Source organism: Temnothorax americanus, unplaced genomic scaffold, assembly GCF_048541705.1.
Source record: "Temnothorax americanus isolate GAGA-0224 unplaced genomic scaffold, ASM4854170v1 Scaffold15, whole genome shotgun sequence".
In the NCBI taxonomy this organism is placed as follows: domain Eukaryota; kingdom Metazoa; phylum Arthropoda; class Insecta; order Hymenoptera; family Formicidae; genus Temnothorax; species Temnothorax americanus.
Window position 1 is genome coordinate 2272544 of NW_027509286.1, and position 18321 is coordinate 2290864.

General features: G+C 36.1%; 1 protein-coding gene across 5 annotated transcripts in view; it reads right to left on the reverse strand.

Moving 5' to 3' along the window:
- LOC143895167 (uncharacterized) overlaps positions 1-18321 on the reverse strand; it is a 216520-nt gene that overhangs the window by 49870 nt on the left and 148329 nt on the right. The window contains exon 7 of one of the 5 annotated variants that reach the window (XM_077402117.1): positions 12769-13089. The exons of 3 other annotated variants lie outside the window; for them this stretch is intronic. In XM_077402117.1, coding sequence (XP_077258243.1) covers positions 12884-13089 — 206 coding nt within the window. In that variant the 3' untranslated portion in view covers positions 12769-12883. Of the gene's footprint in view, positions 1-12768; positions 13090-15495; positions 16645-18321 lie in introns of those variants that run through there. One more of the 5 variants, XM_077402115.1, reaches the window with a different exon arrangement.

Genomic DNA, 18321 nt, shown 5'->3' on the forward strand with positions numbered 1-18321 from the left:
TTACATAGATACGGCGTGACAATCATCTTGTTGCGATAACCAAGCCGCTTACCTGAAAAAAATCGGAAATAGATGAACTACTGTTCGATTGTCTCCTTAGGGATAGAAGGTATTAACAAATTGCAATGGAAGAATTGCTCCAAGAAGCTTATTTGCTTTCAGACATTCTCATCCGCGAATAACTGAAATGACATAGAACTTTGATGCGTAAATGACATGAAGTAAATAACACGGATAACAGAATACAATTTCATGAATGAAATATTACGATCGTGAAAATAAGTGATGGGTTTCATCCATAAAAACTTTACGCAATTATCATCTAAATTTGGGAAAACCCCGTCAATTATATCTTCGCAAGACGAATCAGGATGGAAGAACGAAATGAAATAGCGAATTATGAAAACAAGGCCTAGTCTTTATTTCGATCGTACAAAAGGATAAATGGAATCATACACAATGAAACGTATGCGACGTCAAGTGTTTAAAACGGATGCGTTCTCACTTGACGAAGCGATAGTGCACCTGCATGTGCCTAAGCAGATTACTTTTCCTATGAGACCTGTAGTTGCAGAAGGTGCAGGCGAAGCTAGGTTCCTTCCTGCACTCTACTCTCCGATGATACGTGAACGAACCCCAAGTCCTGTAAAACTTGCCGCAGAACTCGCAGTTGTACTTCGCGAACGAGGAAGGACCCGAGTTGCCTCTGCGATAATAATCTGCGGAAATACACGAAAAACGAAATACGATTGTTAATAAAAGGATGACAATGTACTGATCGAATCATTTCTAAGGAATCACTTTTATTCGCAAATTTTTGTGCTCGCACCAATTTTTTATTTTGCTAAGTAAACATAATACTATAAAGATTACAATCATTAATCGATTATGAATAACATACACACACATTAATCATATAAGATAAATATATTTAAGTATCGCTCAGTATATGTAATACTTATGTAGAAAACTAAAATTCATGAGAATTAAAATTAAACTTTATATATGCGCGCGTTATATTAAAGTATTAAAACAATTCCATTATTACATTAAGAACTTTAACTATTAATATGACAACGAATTAAAGTTATCGGGAAAAAATACGATAGAATCTAACTAAGAAAATTTATATTTGCTCTGTATTAAAAGAGTCGATAATTGTTGTATACTTTTACTGTACTCGTAATTATTATTTAAACATTTATTTAATTCTAAACTGCAAATAAAAACACCATGCATCTTTTCACTGAAAATAAAAACATCGAGATCACAGAATATAAGAGCATAAAAAATAGGAACACTAAAAACAAAGGTAAAATAAATAACGCAAACGACTGTTAACGTGATCCAAAACAAGGCGAAGCACCGGTGCCTCTTTTGTCTGTTGATTAAACATAAACACCGTGTATATACTGGTGACGAATGTGACGATCACGTGTTCGTTTAAGCCAAGCGTTTCGTTTCGAGAGCGTTCGCGATGATCTGCGAAATGAGCGAATTGTAGCGATGCTTCCGACGAACGTTTCGTGCGGATTGCGGAACAATAAGTTCGATGCCGGAACAAAGACGATGCGTCACATATTGTATTAATAAATAAGTAATAAATATTGCAGAAAATAAGTACAATATTAACGTTATTGAAAATTTTCATTAAAAATAAAATAAAATGCACTGAGAAAATAATACAGAAAAACTTTTCAATGATAAAGACAATTTGTTAAACAGATGGCATTACCTTTAAAAAATTTTTTAAATTACATACTAATTCAACGGAAAATATAGAAATTATTTTTGTAAGAAAATAAAGACTTATAGCGTTGTTTATTGTATACCAAACATCTATAAAAGTTCTTTCACAACATTTTTCTATACGTACAAAAGCTGAAATTAGCGCACCGAAATTTGGTACAAGCGAGAAAAAATATAGAAAATTTTTATTGCACTAAAACTAATAACAACTATAAGTTATAGATATTATTATTCACGTTACATTGAATCGATTCGGATTGATACGCGCGCTATTGAGATTGATCTTGCGATAAACATTCCATTTCAAGCGATTATTTCAAATATTAGACAATCCTAAGCTTATTTCGAGTTATTAATATTTAATTATCAATATTAATATTTCGAATTTGGTAATCGGTTTCAAATTGCATTTTTCATCTATTCAGAAGAAAAAAAGGATAGACTAGTATCGACTAGTTTAGTTTTTAAGATGCAATATATATATTTTTATAGACTATTTTGTAGACTATTCTGCCACAAAATGCGATAAGCGCAATAGAATCTCGCTTCCCGATTTGTTTTGGATTCAAAATATCACCAAAAAATATCTACAGTTAACACTCATCAATTAGTATCGCTCTCTATATTATTCTAGCGTTTAACGAAACAGGCATTAACAACATTCTTAGGAACCTAAAAATAGTATATTTTTATATATTATTATTTGATATTTATCTCGTAATTATTTTTCTATCACGACCATTTTATTATTTCTACAAAAAAGAAGTTAACTAAAAATAACGTCTAATAATAATGTTTCTAAATTAGTATATAACTGTATTTTAGTGTAATAGAAAATACTATAAATAAATACAGAAATAAGAAACTCAAAAACTTCGAGTAACTAGCCTGAGATAACGGATTCAAATATAATTTGTAATTCATTGTCGTTTAGTTGCACATTTCCTAACTTAAAAAAAAAAGTAAAAATATCTCACTATTTTTACATCGATTGTTTCTATCTCAAATTAATTATTCACGTGCGAGAATTAACATATATCAATTTTATATCTCTGCTGTATTATGAACTCGAGGCTGTTCAACGGTTCGAAAATTTTTGCAATCTTGCCGCGGTTGCTTTCTCACGAGCCTCTGTTGTTTTGCCTGTCAAGCGGACATCTCCTCGTTCGTCGACCAGCTCGTGATGTCGAACATGTGAACGTTGTAATGCCTCAGCAGACTGTGCTTGTGCTTGAACTTGGCACGGCACGTCTTACATTCGAACTTGGCCTCCTTGCCGCACTCGAGCCTTTTGTGACGTTGCAAGGAGATCATTCTGCGGTATTGTCTGTTGCAGGTGTCACACGGGTACACTTGGACGATGTTGCTTTGCTGGTAGATCGCTGAAAGCATAAACATTCATTGGTTAGATCGATGTCGGTTAGAACGCTGATTGCCACTCGGGAAAAGATAGTCACGCGCGGAGACATCCTGTTGCTCGCAAATTCGTAAATATGAATAAACTAAAAAAATAAGCAAAGAAATTACCATGGAACAAAGTTTACTTGGTGCTTAACCCTTTTACGACAACAAGACGACATATACCATTTGACATTTATTTGTTTTCTATATTTTTTAATGTTGAGTAACGTGAAATATCATTTTGATGCGTATTTGTTGTAAGAAAATATTTTATTTAGCGTAAGATAATCAATACAATAACAAGCAATTCTTAGCAAAGAGAGATATGTTATATTAAAAAGTTATTTTTGACACTTGATTATAATTATACTTTATATAAATTCTAAAAAATTTTCATTGAAGATAAGATCCGAAATAATTTTTTAATCAATTTCTGACGTACTTGACGTCATTTCTAATTGTATAATAAAGTTATCAATGATCAAAAAGACTGACTAACAAGTAATACATAAAATTGTTATTGCTAATAAAGAGTGAAAGAGGTGAGTTTCGGGTGAAAAAAATAAACAACTCGATTTTAAAAAATAACCCGGAATAAAGAATATTTCTTTATTAATAATATTAATAATAATAATTATAATATTAATTAATATAAAAGATACCATTATATGACAGATAGACATTCTTCCGCTTAAAACCTTCCAAATAAAGAGAAGAGAAAAAAGGAGATAGAATTAAAAATATGAAATATTAAATATTAGAAATATCGAGGCGCAACGAAAGGGGGAAAGCGTTGCGATTGGTTCAAGTCGCCCCCTCGCCCCCTTTTTGCTCGATTAAAACCTTAAACGCTTAAAACCCTAAACGAGGACTAAAAAGAGAGACGAAAAAATTGGCGAGAAAAACATATAAAACGTGTAACTTAAATATTAAGTGATATTAAGGGTTCGGTAACAAAAGTCTCGGAATAACGAGGCCGATCTCGGCCGATCGACTACGCGGTGGCGGACAAAACTCCGCCGAATCGTATCGGCATCCATGATGAGGATCATGGTTAAGAGCTATGGGTAGAGATGTGCAACGAGTATACCCCCGCATCATCTCGCAGGCAGGCAGGTAGAGACGCGAGCGCATTTCGCAAATACTGATATCAAAAATACTGACGTACGTCCCGTGGCCGGACGCGCGTCGACTCTCGACGTTACTTTCGTTCTTTTTCTTGGCATCTCTCTTTCTTTCAACGTATCTGTTTACATGCACCCAAAGTTGCCATTTCTCTCAATATCTACGGATTCTCCGATCAATCCGAGAGAAATCCCCACCCGACGAAAACTTGTTTGAACAACATCCTTTCACAATTTTGTCGGTGAAGCAATTGTGTCTTGAATCTCTCGACATCCTCCAGAATAAAGTAGAGTTTATTTTAAATTATTCTAAAAAGAAGCATTCGATTTTGCTAGATCTAAAAACTGGATTACGAAAATAGAACAGATCAAAATTCTTTTAATGACTCGTAGTTAAAAATTAACAAATATTTAAATACTACTGAAACTTTCACTTTGAGACGTATCGAAGAGCCCGCAGATGAAAGAAATCGCAATAATTTTTAGTAAACATCCTATATACATATTTCTATTATGTATATATACATATAGATACACATATATATATATATATATATATATATATATGTATAAGTGTATAAACGTGTATAAAAAATGGAAAAGAGACATTTATATAAATCTATGAGTATGGTCCGCGCGGCGCGACAAGCAGATCGATCCCATCGATCCGTACTGGAAGGTTGTCTGAATTAAATACTATATTAAATAATGCGGAAGGAGTAAAAGTGAAATGTAAAAATCAGAAATCATCGCTGCATAAAAAAAAGAGAATATATATATTAAATAAGAGGCACACACGGACAACAATCCCTAGGATCGTGAGATGAACCCGTTCGCGCGATCGACCTCTTTGCAGGCTGCGCTCGTAAATTCGCATAAACGTACAAGTGATTTTTAACATTATTATAATGCGTTAATCATATTTTCCGATTTCGAAGTTGATTGCGTTACTAATATTCCTTTACGCTGTCTACAGCCGGGCGAAACGAACGAGCGCGAACAAACGCGAATAAACAAATTGCTTCAATCGCAAATATTTTGGCCTGCCTTCGTTGAAGCTAGTTACTTATTCATTCGTGCTTGTTCGCGCTCGTTTGCTTAGCCTGGACTCGGCTTGAGATACGCGCGAAGCAATTGCGAAATGCGGATCTTTGTACTTTATCGGATACGTAACGTAAATCTTTCTGTCGCGTTTGCTGAATTACTCTTTACATTATATAAATATATTATGTAGAGATGTTTTGGTAAAATTGAATCTTTCTAATCCATCGCCCCAACACGCCATCCTATTAAAAATGTTAATAATGGTCAACGAATCAACAGTAGTATATCTCTCTGCTATGTAAGATACATGTGCGAAAAATTCATTCTCACGTTCGTACTCGCGGTCACGGGCGAATCATCTGGAATAACAGATAAGATAATTATTGTCTAGCATAAGCGCCTAAATGCTCTCAGGTAATCTTCTGAAGATTGTTTCGCAAACACCACCAGTAACGAAAATGCGCGAGTTCGGTTTGCATCTCCATTTGTCGAATTCTCGTCGAAGGCACTTTGGAAATGCTCTGTTTATCTTTCGAATAAAATATGTCTATAAAATTATAGATGACGGATGACAGTCATATTATGAGAAACAAACTGAAAATCTTGAACCAGTTTTCTTCTTTGGTGCTTAACAAAAAAGAGATATTACTTATTAGGTAAAGTTCCAAATCGTTCTTTAGACGGCCTAGAGCCCGTGAGCTACATGTCTCGTAGCATACAAAAATACTGACGAGACACGCTATATTTGATCGATAGATTCTTAAAAATCTAAGTTTCACCGATATTATCGGATCGTTTCCAGTTATGTGTACCTTTAATATTGTGTCAATTTTTCTTCGCGATTATATTTTCTTCCAATCTCATCGTATTCCACGCATTTCACGCGGAATGTGTCAAATAATCATGACTGTCGAAATTTATAGAAAAAAACCGCTTCCAACTTATAGAAATATTCTTTGTATTTTCTTTTATACATATATGTATAAAAGAAAAGAAAAAAAGAACAAAATTTTCTAGCTTGAAATATTCGAGCTACGTACCTATAGTTCGAAATATAATTTGCTACTGTTGTTGGAATGCACTCGCGATTTTTGAGAAACAAATCTCGGAATGCTCGTGAGATTTCTTTGGTGGCATACAGTGCGATAAAATAATAATAAAAATATTCTTACTTGCTTCTTAAGATTTGCGTAAAGAAATATGCAATGTACTATATAATGTAATGCACGTTTTTTTTTTTTTAAGATATAGTGTGCTCAGGACGAAACAAATTTTGTTTGAAACGTTTTCTAAGAAAATACGTCATTTACAAGATATTCGAGCTGTGCAATTAAAATGCGACATCCTGTATATCACGACGATGATCAAATGTACTGTACACCAATTATCTACGTCTAACTGATTTAAAAAAAGCAATCAACGAAAATGGCTTTTCAATATCAATATAATATAACAAACAAATATCTACGAGTATGCTCTTGTTACACATTTTCGTTCACGAATTATCAAAAGAAATTTGTAACGGTAATAATATGACTTGATCGGTTTCGTGAGTCACTGTAGTATATGATATCCTTGCGCGAATCTTAATAAATAGGTGAAAATATTAATACTATCATTTATTTCCTCGCACTATAAGTCTTGTGCAAAACAACTGCGGCGATATTATAGCGATAGATTCTAGATGACAAATTATTTACGCCGTGCACAGTAAAAATGCGATCACGTGAGCTTACAAATTAAAGCAGCAGAGTTACGCGAGCTATTAACTACAATTTATCACCAATCCCCAACAAGTAAAATTAAACCAATAATGTTCTTCTAAGTTCCTTAAGTAACCCAATATCTTACAAATAAATTGAAACGCTTTGGCCCGTAATCTCGCCACGCATTTCTGAGTACGGCTGTCCATTTCTCATCTTACACGGAAGTTACAAAACGTTAAAATTCAAGATTGGACGGCCACGCCACGTTTCCGTGCTAATCGCGGCGTTAAATAAAAATGAGATTACGGGTATTTGTCAAAAGTACCATGTAAATTTCGAATCCGCGTAAAAGCGAGGTAAACGAAAAATCGCTGACTTCTCTGATGGTTTGAGGTGCGGTAAAAAAATGCTTTAAAAAAAATATCTATTTAATATTTATCTGAAAAATATATATATTTGTTCGAGTTTTGCAAAATTTTCGGAGTTGTTTTCACGAGGCTCGTTAAATGATTGGCGCATATTCGCGCAAATATTAGAAAATTGATATGTGTCTGTCTCAAATCTCTCATTTTATAGTAGTTGCTTTAAACACTAGCAGATCTATAAGACGAGTCAAAATTTCATAATATGTGTTATCAAGTTCTGTTATCAGTAGAATACGAAAAAAATGAACATTTTTACATTGGATCGGATTTAATATACGCAGCTCTTTAACTTTAACCCTCTGTACGTTAGTAATATCACGCGGATAAGAGTTCATTTGTCGAATGTTAGAATAAAAATAGAAAGAAAGAACAAAAATACCATTTAAAAATCATTAATCAAACTATTTCAATTCAAAATAAGGAAGGTATATTTATTCCAGTCATAAAAGATGACTCGAATATGCCGAATGCGGTACATATTTCATCGCATAGAATGATTGATTTATTTCTCTTTGAAACGTACCGTTAAGATGTCATGTCGTTCTCTTAAAATCACGTTAGAAGCCCAAGTGAGTATTTAAATTAAGTACACAATTACCCACAGAATTAATAACAGTTAAAAGTTCAATTTCGCGAATCAAATCGCTGTTCAAGTCCAAGTTAGAATCATCAATCGAATATCTCGCGCAAGTCCATCTAGTTCAATGGTCTTTAAATCGCGAGTTGCCGTTTATCATAGAATCGGCTCGAAGAGGGTCAAAGAAAAAAGCCGCGAAAATTCGAGGGGCTCTCAAGAGCTCCCCCGAAGAGCTTGAACCTCGCATTTGTTCAATGCCGAGGTAGTTTCTTCATCTCCGCGGTAAAGATACTTAAGATGCCGAAGAGCCTTCGTCGTAGCCCATCTTTTGATGATGTCGCTTAAAGTGCACAGTCAGATTTCCACGTTGTCGCGCTTTGTACGGGCATTCCGGGCACTGGAAGGCCGGCGGCTTACCGCCGCACTCCACCGTCTCGTGGCGACGCATCGTGCTCTTCCAGCGGTAGCCCTTGCCGCAGAAACGGCAGCGGAACTTCCTCTGCTGCTCGTGCGGCACCCCGGCCATGAAGACGACGCTGAGGTCGTGCGGCCGCGGCAGCACCTCGAACGAATCCGGGAATACGACCTCGCGGGCAGACGCGGCGCGACCGCCGCTGTTGTCGCCGCCGCTGCTGTCGTCGTAGCTGTTGTCACCGCCGGCGACGTTGCTGTTGCTGGCACGTCTGTTCGCCATGGCGATGTTGGCCCGCGTCATCATCGTCGGTGCGGACGCACGATAGCTTCCCTTCTTCGTCGACGGTTGTTGCCGCTTGAGGTCGGAGTGCAACAGGGACAGTAGCGTGCCCATGCCTGTAACAGGTACCCAGCGCCGGCGGGGGCGCGAAGGTGGTAAAGAGATTAAATCTTTGAGAAAAATACAGTCAGCTTGCTGGCTCGCTCGCCCGCTCGGTATCTCGCGCGGTTACACGGCGGTATCGGGGGAAATGTGACTTCGTACGATGAATTAACGCTTCCGTGGACTTCCGCGTGTCGAGAGTTCGTCGTTATTATCGTCATTCGCTTCAGTCAAGATCATGCTTTTGACGACCGACGTAACAAAGTAATTCCGCTACTCTGTCTCTTGTATTAAATAGACTCAATGTATATTTGTATAAGCAAACGCGTTTTGTTAGTTTTTCTCCGACAGAGAATTTTTAAAAATTGCATCTAAAAATTAATTCTGAACTATTATCTTCTTCGTAAAGTAGTTTTGCCACGAGTCAAGCATGATCTGACTCGAAGAGCGTAAAAATGGCCATAAATAACGATTTCGCTTGACGACAAAACGCACGGAAAGGATAAGGAGGGATAAAGGAAGAAGATAGGTGGGACAAGAGATGTTTCTCCACGAGATGTGTTTGTATGCGATTGGTAGAGATCAGTGAGATTAAACCCGTAACCAACCCAACACACAATGTATCAGCCAATAGCCCGAAGATAAGTGCGCCCAGGATCAAATTTCGCCAAGGATATGTGGCTGTGTGAAGAGGCGTGAGAGATAAACTGCGTGAGGCAGGAATGATGGATGAGAGAAGAGGCTCCAAAATCATTACATTTCAATTCATATATATATTATACAATAAACGGTATTCTTTCTGAAACATATATTCACAACGGACAGGATGTTTGTCAAATCAGTGATAGATTTCGTTCGGATTTACTTTCGTGAATTAGCGTAGCCCCTCCTCACGTTCCAGCCTTTCCACCTCGAGTGAGAGAAGACACCAACCCCCTCCAAACAAGATACCCAAAAAATAAGATGCGACGACGTAGAATGATCCCGCGTTGAACCACCAAGTCAAGATCGAAAGAAGAAACGATTGGTTTTTTCATGTACACTCGAGGATTTATATAATACAATACGGTATATAATGTTGATACACGTATACACGCATACGTGTATTTATAAGAAAGGTATATATCGGCAACTATACATATATATTATATACGTATTATACATAAATTTTGGAGTACCCGTGAAAGAAGACAAATTGACGAAAATACAATCTATTTATTTTACTTGTTTGCATCGATTGAACAAACGCAACTGAACTCGATCTGTCGATACTCGACAGACGAACATTGAAAAAGAAAGACTAGAGAATCGTCTTTCTCTATCTTTGTGTCTCTTTCTAACTCTCTAGCTCGGTCAAAACCCGTGTACGAGGAGCATATGCTTGGGCAGGCTTCTCTTGGTTAACATCTTGGGTAACAGTCTTTCTTCCAGCCAGATCGGGCCCATCGATCGACTATTTTTTTGTATTCAAAACAGTTGTATTGCACGTGGCGTTTCAGCGAGCTCTTATTCTTGTAACTGCGTTCGCAGTACATGCAAGGAAAAGGCTTCTTGAGAACGACGGCGTGCCCGGCAGCTGGACCTGAAACAAAGTGCCACAGACGATATCTTAGTGCTTGTTCTGGTAACTTGCGAACGATGATCGTAGGGCGTAGGGGATGTATAGTAGGCTTCAGTTAGCGGAGTTTCCGGTGAAACGGTTGACCCAGGCCCTGCTGAACCAAAAGATTTAGAATAAATTGTAGGAAAGGAGATCCACCGCGGGAATAGTTACGTCTTAATAATTTGTCAAGCGCTAAGATCCGAGCTCGGCGTGTAATCTGTGGAAAAATTTTCGTGTTAATGATAACGTCTCACGAGAGAGCGACAATGATAGCGTACAGGATATGTGGATTCGGAAAAACCGTGTTTTTCTTTTTTTTTTCACTTTGCGTATTCACGGTTATCTATCTTGCTGAAAGGAAGACTTTTCGATGAAGGAAGATTTAGAGTACAAACGTTTGATTTCGATGCTATCAAACATGTTAAAAACGCTGAAACATTAATGTATGTACTTTATATACTTATTATCATCCTAATAGGCATGTTTAATACACATTAATCATGCCCATTAAGATAAAGTCACTTAAATAAGTGTGCAGATACGGGAATATTATACATATTGTTCTATATGTATAACATTTTGGGATTAGGATAATTGCGTGGTTTTTCCCCATAAAAACGCTTTTAGCTTGGAGAAAACGGCATAATGAGATCATAATTTAAGTTATTTCTGCCCTTTTATGCGTTATTGTGCATACGAACGGTGTGTGTGTGTGTGTGGTGTGGACGGAAAAAATTAAATAAATTAAATTCTATCAATGGCATGCACCCTCTCAAATTCAAGTCTTCGAACGAGATTAAATAATAAGTACAATATAAATTAACAATTAATAAAAATTAAAAGCGCTTCCAAAAATGTCCTTTTTATATATGTACAGAATATATTCTATACATATAACCATACGTATAAAAAATATAATTCCTAATATATAGATACTTATTATCAAATTATTTCTTCGATTAATAAAATCTACGGGAAAAGGAACAATAATAAAAATGTCGTTTTATTAATAAACGCGGTGACTTATCCATTTTCATGTGTTCGCAGGCGATAATAAGGTATAGCAACGGCATAATCGTGCCACAATAAAATAAGATTTATTTTTATAAAAAATATTCCAAATATAACAATAAAGACAATTCGTGCCGTCGGAAGGTCTTACAATTAGTCAATTGAAATTGCAAACTCGGTCCATTCAGTTCTTGGTATTGTACAACATCTTATACTGGATCTGTCGAATGAACTCGCCGTTGCCGGAAGTGAGAAGGATCGGCCAGCATTCCGGGCTCTCGCGCACGTGCCGGTGCAGCGATTTCTTCCACTTATACGTCTTCGAGCAGGCCAGACAGGTGTTGCAGTCTGAAAAAGAAAGCAACACGTAGGTTCGTCAGCGACTTCTCAATCAGGACACGCAAGAAACATCAATGTCTTTCGGGCAAACGTGAACAGGTCTCGGCTCGATTAATTATCATCGCACCGTGCCTCCCGTGTACATAACTTGATCTCTTTTGTTCGACCAAGATTGATAATATAGATCGCAGAGCTAGTGACACAAAGAAGAAATAATCAGTTTTTGAATGTCTATGCGTTCAAACTACAGTAAATAAACACTGCGGGATTATGCAAGTTTAATTAGTGTCTTTAGAGCGGTCGTTCTACAAGGAAACAAACTAATCCACTTTTTAAAAGTTAAAAGCACATTAGTAGATTATATTGAACGTGGTTAACAGCTTAAACAATAGAAATGATATAATAAATCTAGGTGATCAATGATATACTAGCTTTATCGTGTTACATTATGCATGCATAATCCCGCTTTTAATACCGTAACAATAATATAATAGAAAAACTTGTTCTTAGATTTGCAACTCTTTAATTTGGCAATTAATACAACAAGTACGTTTGGTATTTCTCTATAATGAAACATAGTAATATAAAAAGGGCATTATTTCTCGCAAAAATAACAGTTATAGCTTTCGATTCGTTTCTCAAGACAGAGATCTCATAAAAAATAAAGAGTAATTGTCCGTATTCTCTGTTTACAAACCATTTGGCACTTCAGAGTTAAACGTGTGAAACACAATTAAATTTTTCGAAGCTTAAGAGTAAGTAATGGTGCGTATCGGTTTTATACACATTAGAGTCTACATATTTATTTACAAAGGCATTCGTAATATCATTGCAATCACGTAAAAATTCAACACTATTTTACAACCCGCGTCTTACGAAGATTATGCGGCTACCAAGGGTGGACACAAAGTGCACGCGAGCGCTCGAAATGCGAATGTAACTTCGTAGAGCTGTAAGCGTTTTAATTTGTGTTACGCTGGGTAAAATTAGGTGATCATAGAAAAATTGTTATCAATCTCATATATTTCGAATTCAGCTTTGGTCTCGTCCTCGTTGTGTCGTTCTCCGACTCTGTCACCACCACCCGCACCGTCCACTTCCGCTGCTCTCAGCCCTGCTCAAAGCCGTGCTTCGTTCGCATGTGCTTCAACAGGTTGCAATGTAACTTGGACCTCTTTGGGCAATATAGGCATTGATATTTCGGCGCTTTCCCGCATTCCTCCCTCATGTGTCTCGTCAACGAGCTGTAATACACGTACATGTTTCCGCATTTCCTGCAGGTGTGCAGGTTGGTCTGATTCCCAGGGAAGTAGCCTGCAAAGAAAAATTACATGTCCGGGTTATTCCAAATCGCTTGGATTGACTATTCATTTCGATGGTCGCTCATATTCGCCAGGATGTTATTTCTTCACGAACTCATCTTTGCGGATTTACAGAAAAATAATCAATCGTATGTTTCCCCGATTATACTCTCGTTACGATTAACACTGAATGACATATCTGATAATTTATGAAGTATCGCATAACAAATGAAGCTTAAGCATTTGATCTTTTTATCGAGCATAACAACGTTTAGCGTAGTGCAAAAATCAAAATTAAATTATGAACAGAAAATTTAACAGACATCATATATAAATACTACTCTGAGATGTTTATTTCAAATAATACCTGTGTCAGAATTTTATTTATATTCGATTTTAATTTGACTTGGAATTACTTTGGAGAAGCATGAAAATTTCAAGTAGTTTAAAGTCGAATATCAACGACCAATCCTCTCATTGTTACCCGAGTATGTTAATGTTTATTTCGTAAAAACAAACTGGGGGAGAAGAGCGCACACGGAAAGCCTCGATCTACGCACCTTCCATATTTTTACGTGTGTAATTTCTTCATATTCTTCTTGCAAATAGTCCAGCCGTTCCTATCGGCATAGACCGGCGGGTTATGTAATTGTTAAAGACGAAGACAGAATAAGCACGAAACAAATGACAAAGCAAAATATAAACTTGCGATAAACATAATCGAACTCTCTCATGCACTCATTAGTATTCCCTTATTATTAATCTTGACATCACATAATTACTACATCTTTAAACATTTTTGTCACTGTAGGCAGTTATTTGTTTGTCCTTTAACAAATAGATCTCTCATAACTTTCATATGCAAAGAAGTTCTCGATGTTTTTTTTAATAAAAATGCAAACAATGAATATGTATTTATTGAAAATTTTTGGATTTGTAAAAGTTCTTCTCAAATATCATTCGCTTTAATTCCCAATCTAAATAATATTGAAAACAAGTACAGAACAATTAAATTTTACGAAAAGTATTTTACAGAAAAAAATTTTACAGTGTAGTGAAAATGACATGTGCACAATTGTGTTGATTGGATAAACAAATCACTCGTAGAATTTCATTAGTCTATAAAAATAAAAACGAGTGTTTACCAGAAAATGTTACTCTCGATTAATCGACCAAAAAACTTAATTCAAAATAGAAAAAGAACATTGTCACAAAAATCTATTATACATATAAATAGTATATTAATATTCCATATTTCAGAAAAAATGTGTATTATAGTTTCTATAATATTTTATCATCAAAAGATATCACTTAACGACACTTTTGCCTTAGATAATCATTTCATAATATATAACGTTGCATATCTGTATTAATAATAAACTCGTTTTACACAACATATAAAATTTCATAAATTTTTCGCGGCACAAAGCACTGAAGAACATCTCTCGAACCATTTTTTTTAACATTACAATTGTGAAACGCAGTAAGATTGAACACAAATGTTACACTTAATTGTTCACAGCGTTGTACTGTGAAGTGTAAACAAGTGTCACGTTTTGCCACTCGAACTTCAAAAGAGGTTCGTTCGTTCGTAGATAAGCGGTATTAACGTGAGAATCGATACGATCGCGAAGCGGGTAGAGAGAATTGTCTCTTCGGCAATCACTCGTCGAGTTAAATCTTAGCAACCGTGCTCCTTCTTCAGGTGATTCAATAGATTGAACTTCATTGGCATGATGTTGCGACAGTACGGACAGGTATACAAGATTCTGCCGCATTCCTCTCGCACGTGCCGGTTCAGGGCCATCCGCGACTTGTACGTTTTCTGGCATTCGCAGCACGTGTGGAGACCTGAAACGGAAGGAAGAAAGCCGTCTTGAATAACCGTCTCGACGCACGTCGCGACAATCAACAATGCTCTCGCTCTCACAAAAGCATTTAGCATCGACATTAGCATTCTGCGTGCGCGGTACATATCCGATTTTTTTCTGTGCCGTAGCGGATAGCTCGCTAGACCTTGAGATCCTGTCGAATCCTCCGACCGATCTGAAACAGAGAGCGCATTCAATCATCTGTTAGTAGCACCCTGAAAAATTATACTTAGAGGAGGACAAGAGCGACGTCGGTCGATTCTGAAAGAAACAGCAACGATGAATAAAACTTTTACATTAATAGAAATCAAAAATACCTTTAATTAAAAGTAATCTTAAATTTCGAAGTAGAAAAAATGAGGTTTGTGCCGTTATTATTAATTAAAACTTCGATTTGATGTTTCACTCGTCGAGGACGATTTGGGACAAAAAAAAGATCGTCGTAATAATCGCTGGCTCGCTAACTGAGAATGAGATTGTCGTTTTGCTTTTGATGCTTTTCGGACACTTTATTGTTGGTATTACGAAAATACATGCATTTTTATAAATACTACGGATTATAAGATATTTTTTAGGATCGTGTTTGTGTAAGCGGCCGGCACGACACTTCGTGCCGACATAAAATTTTGAGATTGATGTATGCAGCGAGAGAGAGAGAGAGAGAGAGAGAGAGAAAGAGAGAGAGAGAGAAAATCAATAGTTTATAGTATTGGCAGCAATATCAATCATCAGATCTCAGTACTGATCCTCGGTGGACAAACTGATCATTTATAGTACCTAGTATACTTTGTTCTTTCCAATGCTTGGCCTTCGATGCAACGAGGTGAATATTTTCCACTCTTTCAAAAGGATATCGAATCCCTTTGATTACGAAGAAAGAAATGCATGACGTTTATAAATTCAAAATATTTTAAAGCGATACGATACAAAAGAAGAGAGATAACGCATTAGCTTTATTGTCATTCAGTCTTGTTTCCTTTACGGTCTATCGGTATTTGAACTACGCTACTTGTTACACTGGAATTCGAATTGTCGCATCATATTTCTGCACATCTTGGTCGTATTACTATACATTGTATAATTACATAACGAAGGGAGAATTTGTTTGCACCGTCCATTTATGAGATCTGATTCCTTTGATAAAATGCACCGATCGCTGTTTATTAGCTAATACAATATGTCAAACTATCCTATGAGAACGACTCGGGAACTACCTCATCGCCTTCGTGGCGAGTTTAGGAAAAATATATATTCTTCGGAGAGAGAAACGCTTTCGCGGGATTTCTAATCGGGACTAATGTAGAAAACGGTCGTCGACGTCTCGAAACGAGTCGCTCATAGATCCTTGCATTTCGGAGCCGCAGAAATTCTCGAGAACGTTGTTCGACAGTCACGGCAGTATATGGCACACCTGCCACGAAAAAATCGTAACGACGACTAAGGCAATTTGACAATTCCTCCCCGATCTGGATCGCCGTAGGTCGTTTAAGTGTTCGGCGACGTGACTTTAAAGTGTTGCTCTGCCTGATGTGCGTGCAGGATGAAAGCTTTGAAGGCGGCGAACGGGCACAGGGGACACTTGAACTGCGGTGGCTCGCACTTGTGTTTCAGATAGTTGCTCCACATCTTATAGAACTTGCTGCACATAGTGCAGGTGTAGCCGAGCACCTGATCGCCCATGTACATCTTCCGGTAAGCTGGAAACAGAGGGACCAAGTTAGTTAGTTGAGCGGCAGACCGACTACGCTGTTCAAGCCTCGCGAAAAAAAGATTCAACAAAAACAGCGGTATCAGGATAGAAACGATGAAAGCACTCGCAGGTGTGTCTGGGGCAACGATCAGTCCGACTTATGAGATGCAATCATTTCACGTTTATAAATACTGGCTAATCTTCGAATGAAGATACAATAAAAAAAAAAAAACAATTCGAAACGTTCATATGGGCAAAAGTAGAAACGATGTGTCTGTATCGAGGAATAATTTGCCTGTTCGAATTTGCAAAAAGCATGAAACGTTTGAATTGAATTTAACTAAAACGTGAAATTAATCAAATTTACAATCAATTACGAAATCTCATAAATCAAACTAAGGATTCTGATTGTCTCAGATGAATATTTCTTGCCACAAGAAGATCGGAAATCTACTCTTTCCGAAAGCTTGATGCGTCCCTTAGAATTTACTTAAAAGCCATCCTAAAAATCAACAAAAACTCGGAAAACTTTACAAATAATTCACACAAGGACAACTACTCTATAAGTTTTAGAAGGAGTCTGATTCGGGATCAGAAGGATTAGAAATCAATTTACCAAGCCGGCCAAACATGTTTCTATTAAAGCACTCTCATTGCTGAAATAGTATATACAAACATTAATTCGCTTTTTGATATTCTAAGATTACGAATTGCCACGAAACTTAGCGATTAAAATCTAAAAATTAAACTAGAAAAAAAACGTCGCTTATCCATTAACTTAAGTAATGTTTCCTAGCTTGTATTACATTGTAATTTCTCATATTCTTTTTCTTCATTAAAAAGATCTATAGTTATATTCCAGTAAACAAAATAGATCTCAAAGGATAAATTTTTCAGGCTTTCCTGAAAAGTCTGAAAGATCAGTTTTCGGTGATTTGATGGGCAAGTAGAAATTGTGCTTCTTATACCTAAAGGTATATTCTCTTCAGTATTTTATTCACAAATCAGTCTTGCATTATATGCTATAAATAAACCTGTATAATGAAGAAAAAAGATATTTTGCTATATAAAGCAAGACGTAATTTGTTATTCTGTATATATGATTATTAAAATGCACTTGTCAAATTATATTCATTTGATAAGTTATAGTAAAAAACTTAAAAATACACAATAAACGCGTGTATAGATATATTGTATATATATAAATAGATTCAAGTTTAATAATATATTGTCTACAATTAATTTTGTCTTAAATCTACACGAACGTTATATATTTTACTATGAATAAAAATCTAAAACGAGATTAATTCGTCGTTCAAAATAACGAGTATGTTTTAATAGATTTTTTTTTCCAAAATTGTTTAATATAATTTGCGAATACGCACTCTTCCCAAGAAATAACTGAAAAATGAAAACAACAAATAGTTGACTACCATAATGTCAAAGTCTTTTGTTTTTCTTCAGTTTCTTTTTGCAACTTCTCAACAATTATTTTCTATTGTCTGGATTTTATATTAAGACACCTTTGTTCACCATTGTGGAAATATGTACCCGAGGGATTAAAAGTTTTCCATAAAATTGCTAATTATTGGTACATATTTCGTAATACATTATATTACGAATACACATACATCTTAACGTAGATGTTCGAAGTATCACTAAAAACCATAAAAACGAAAAACAG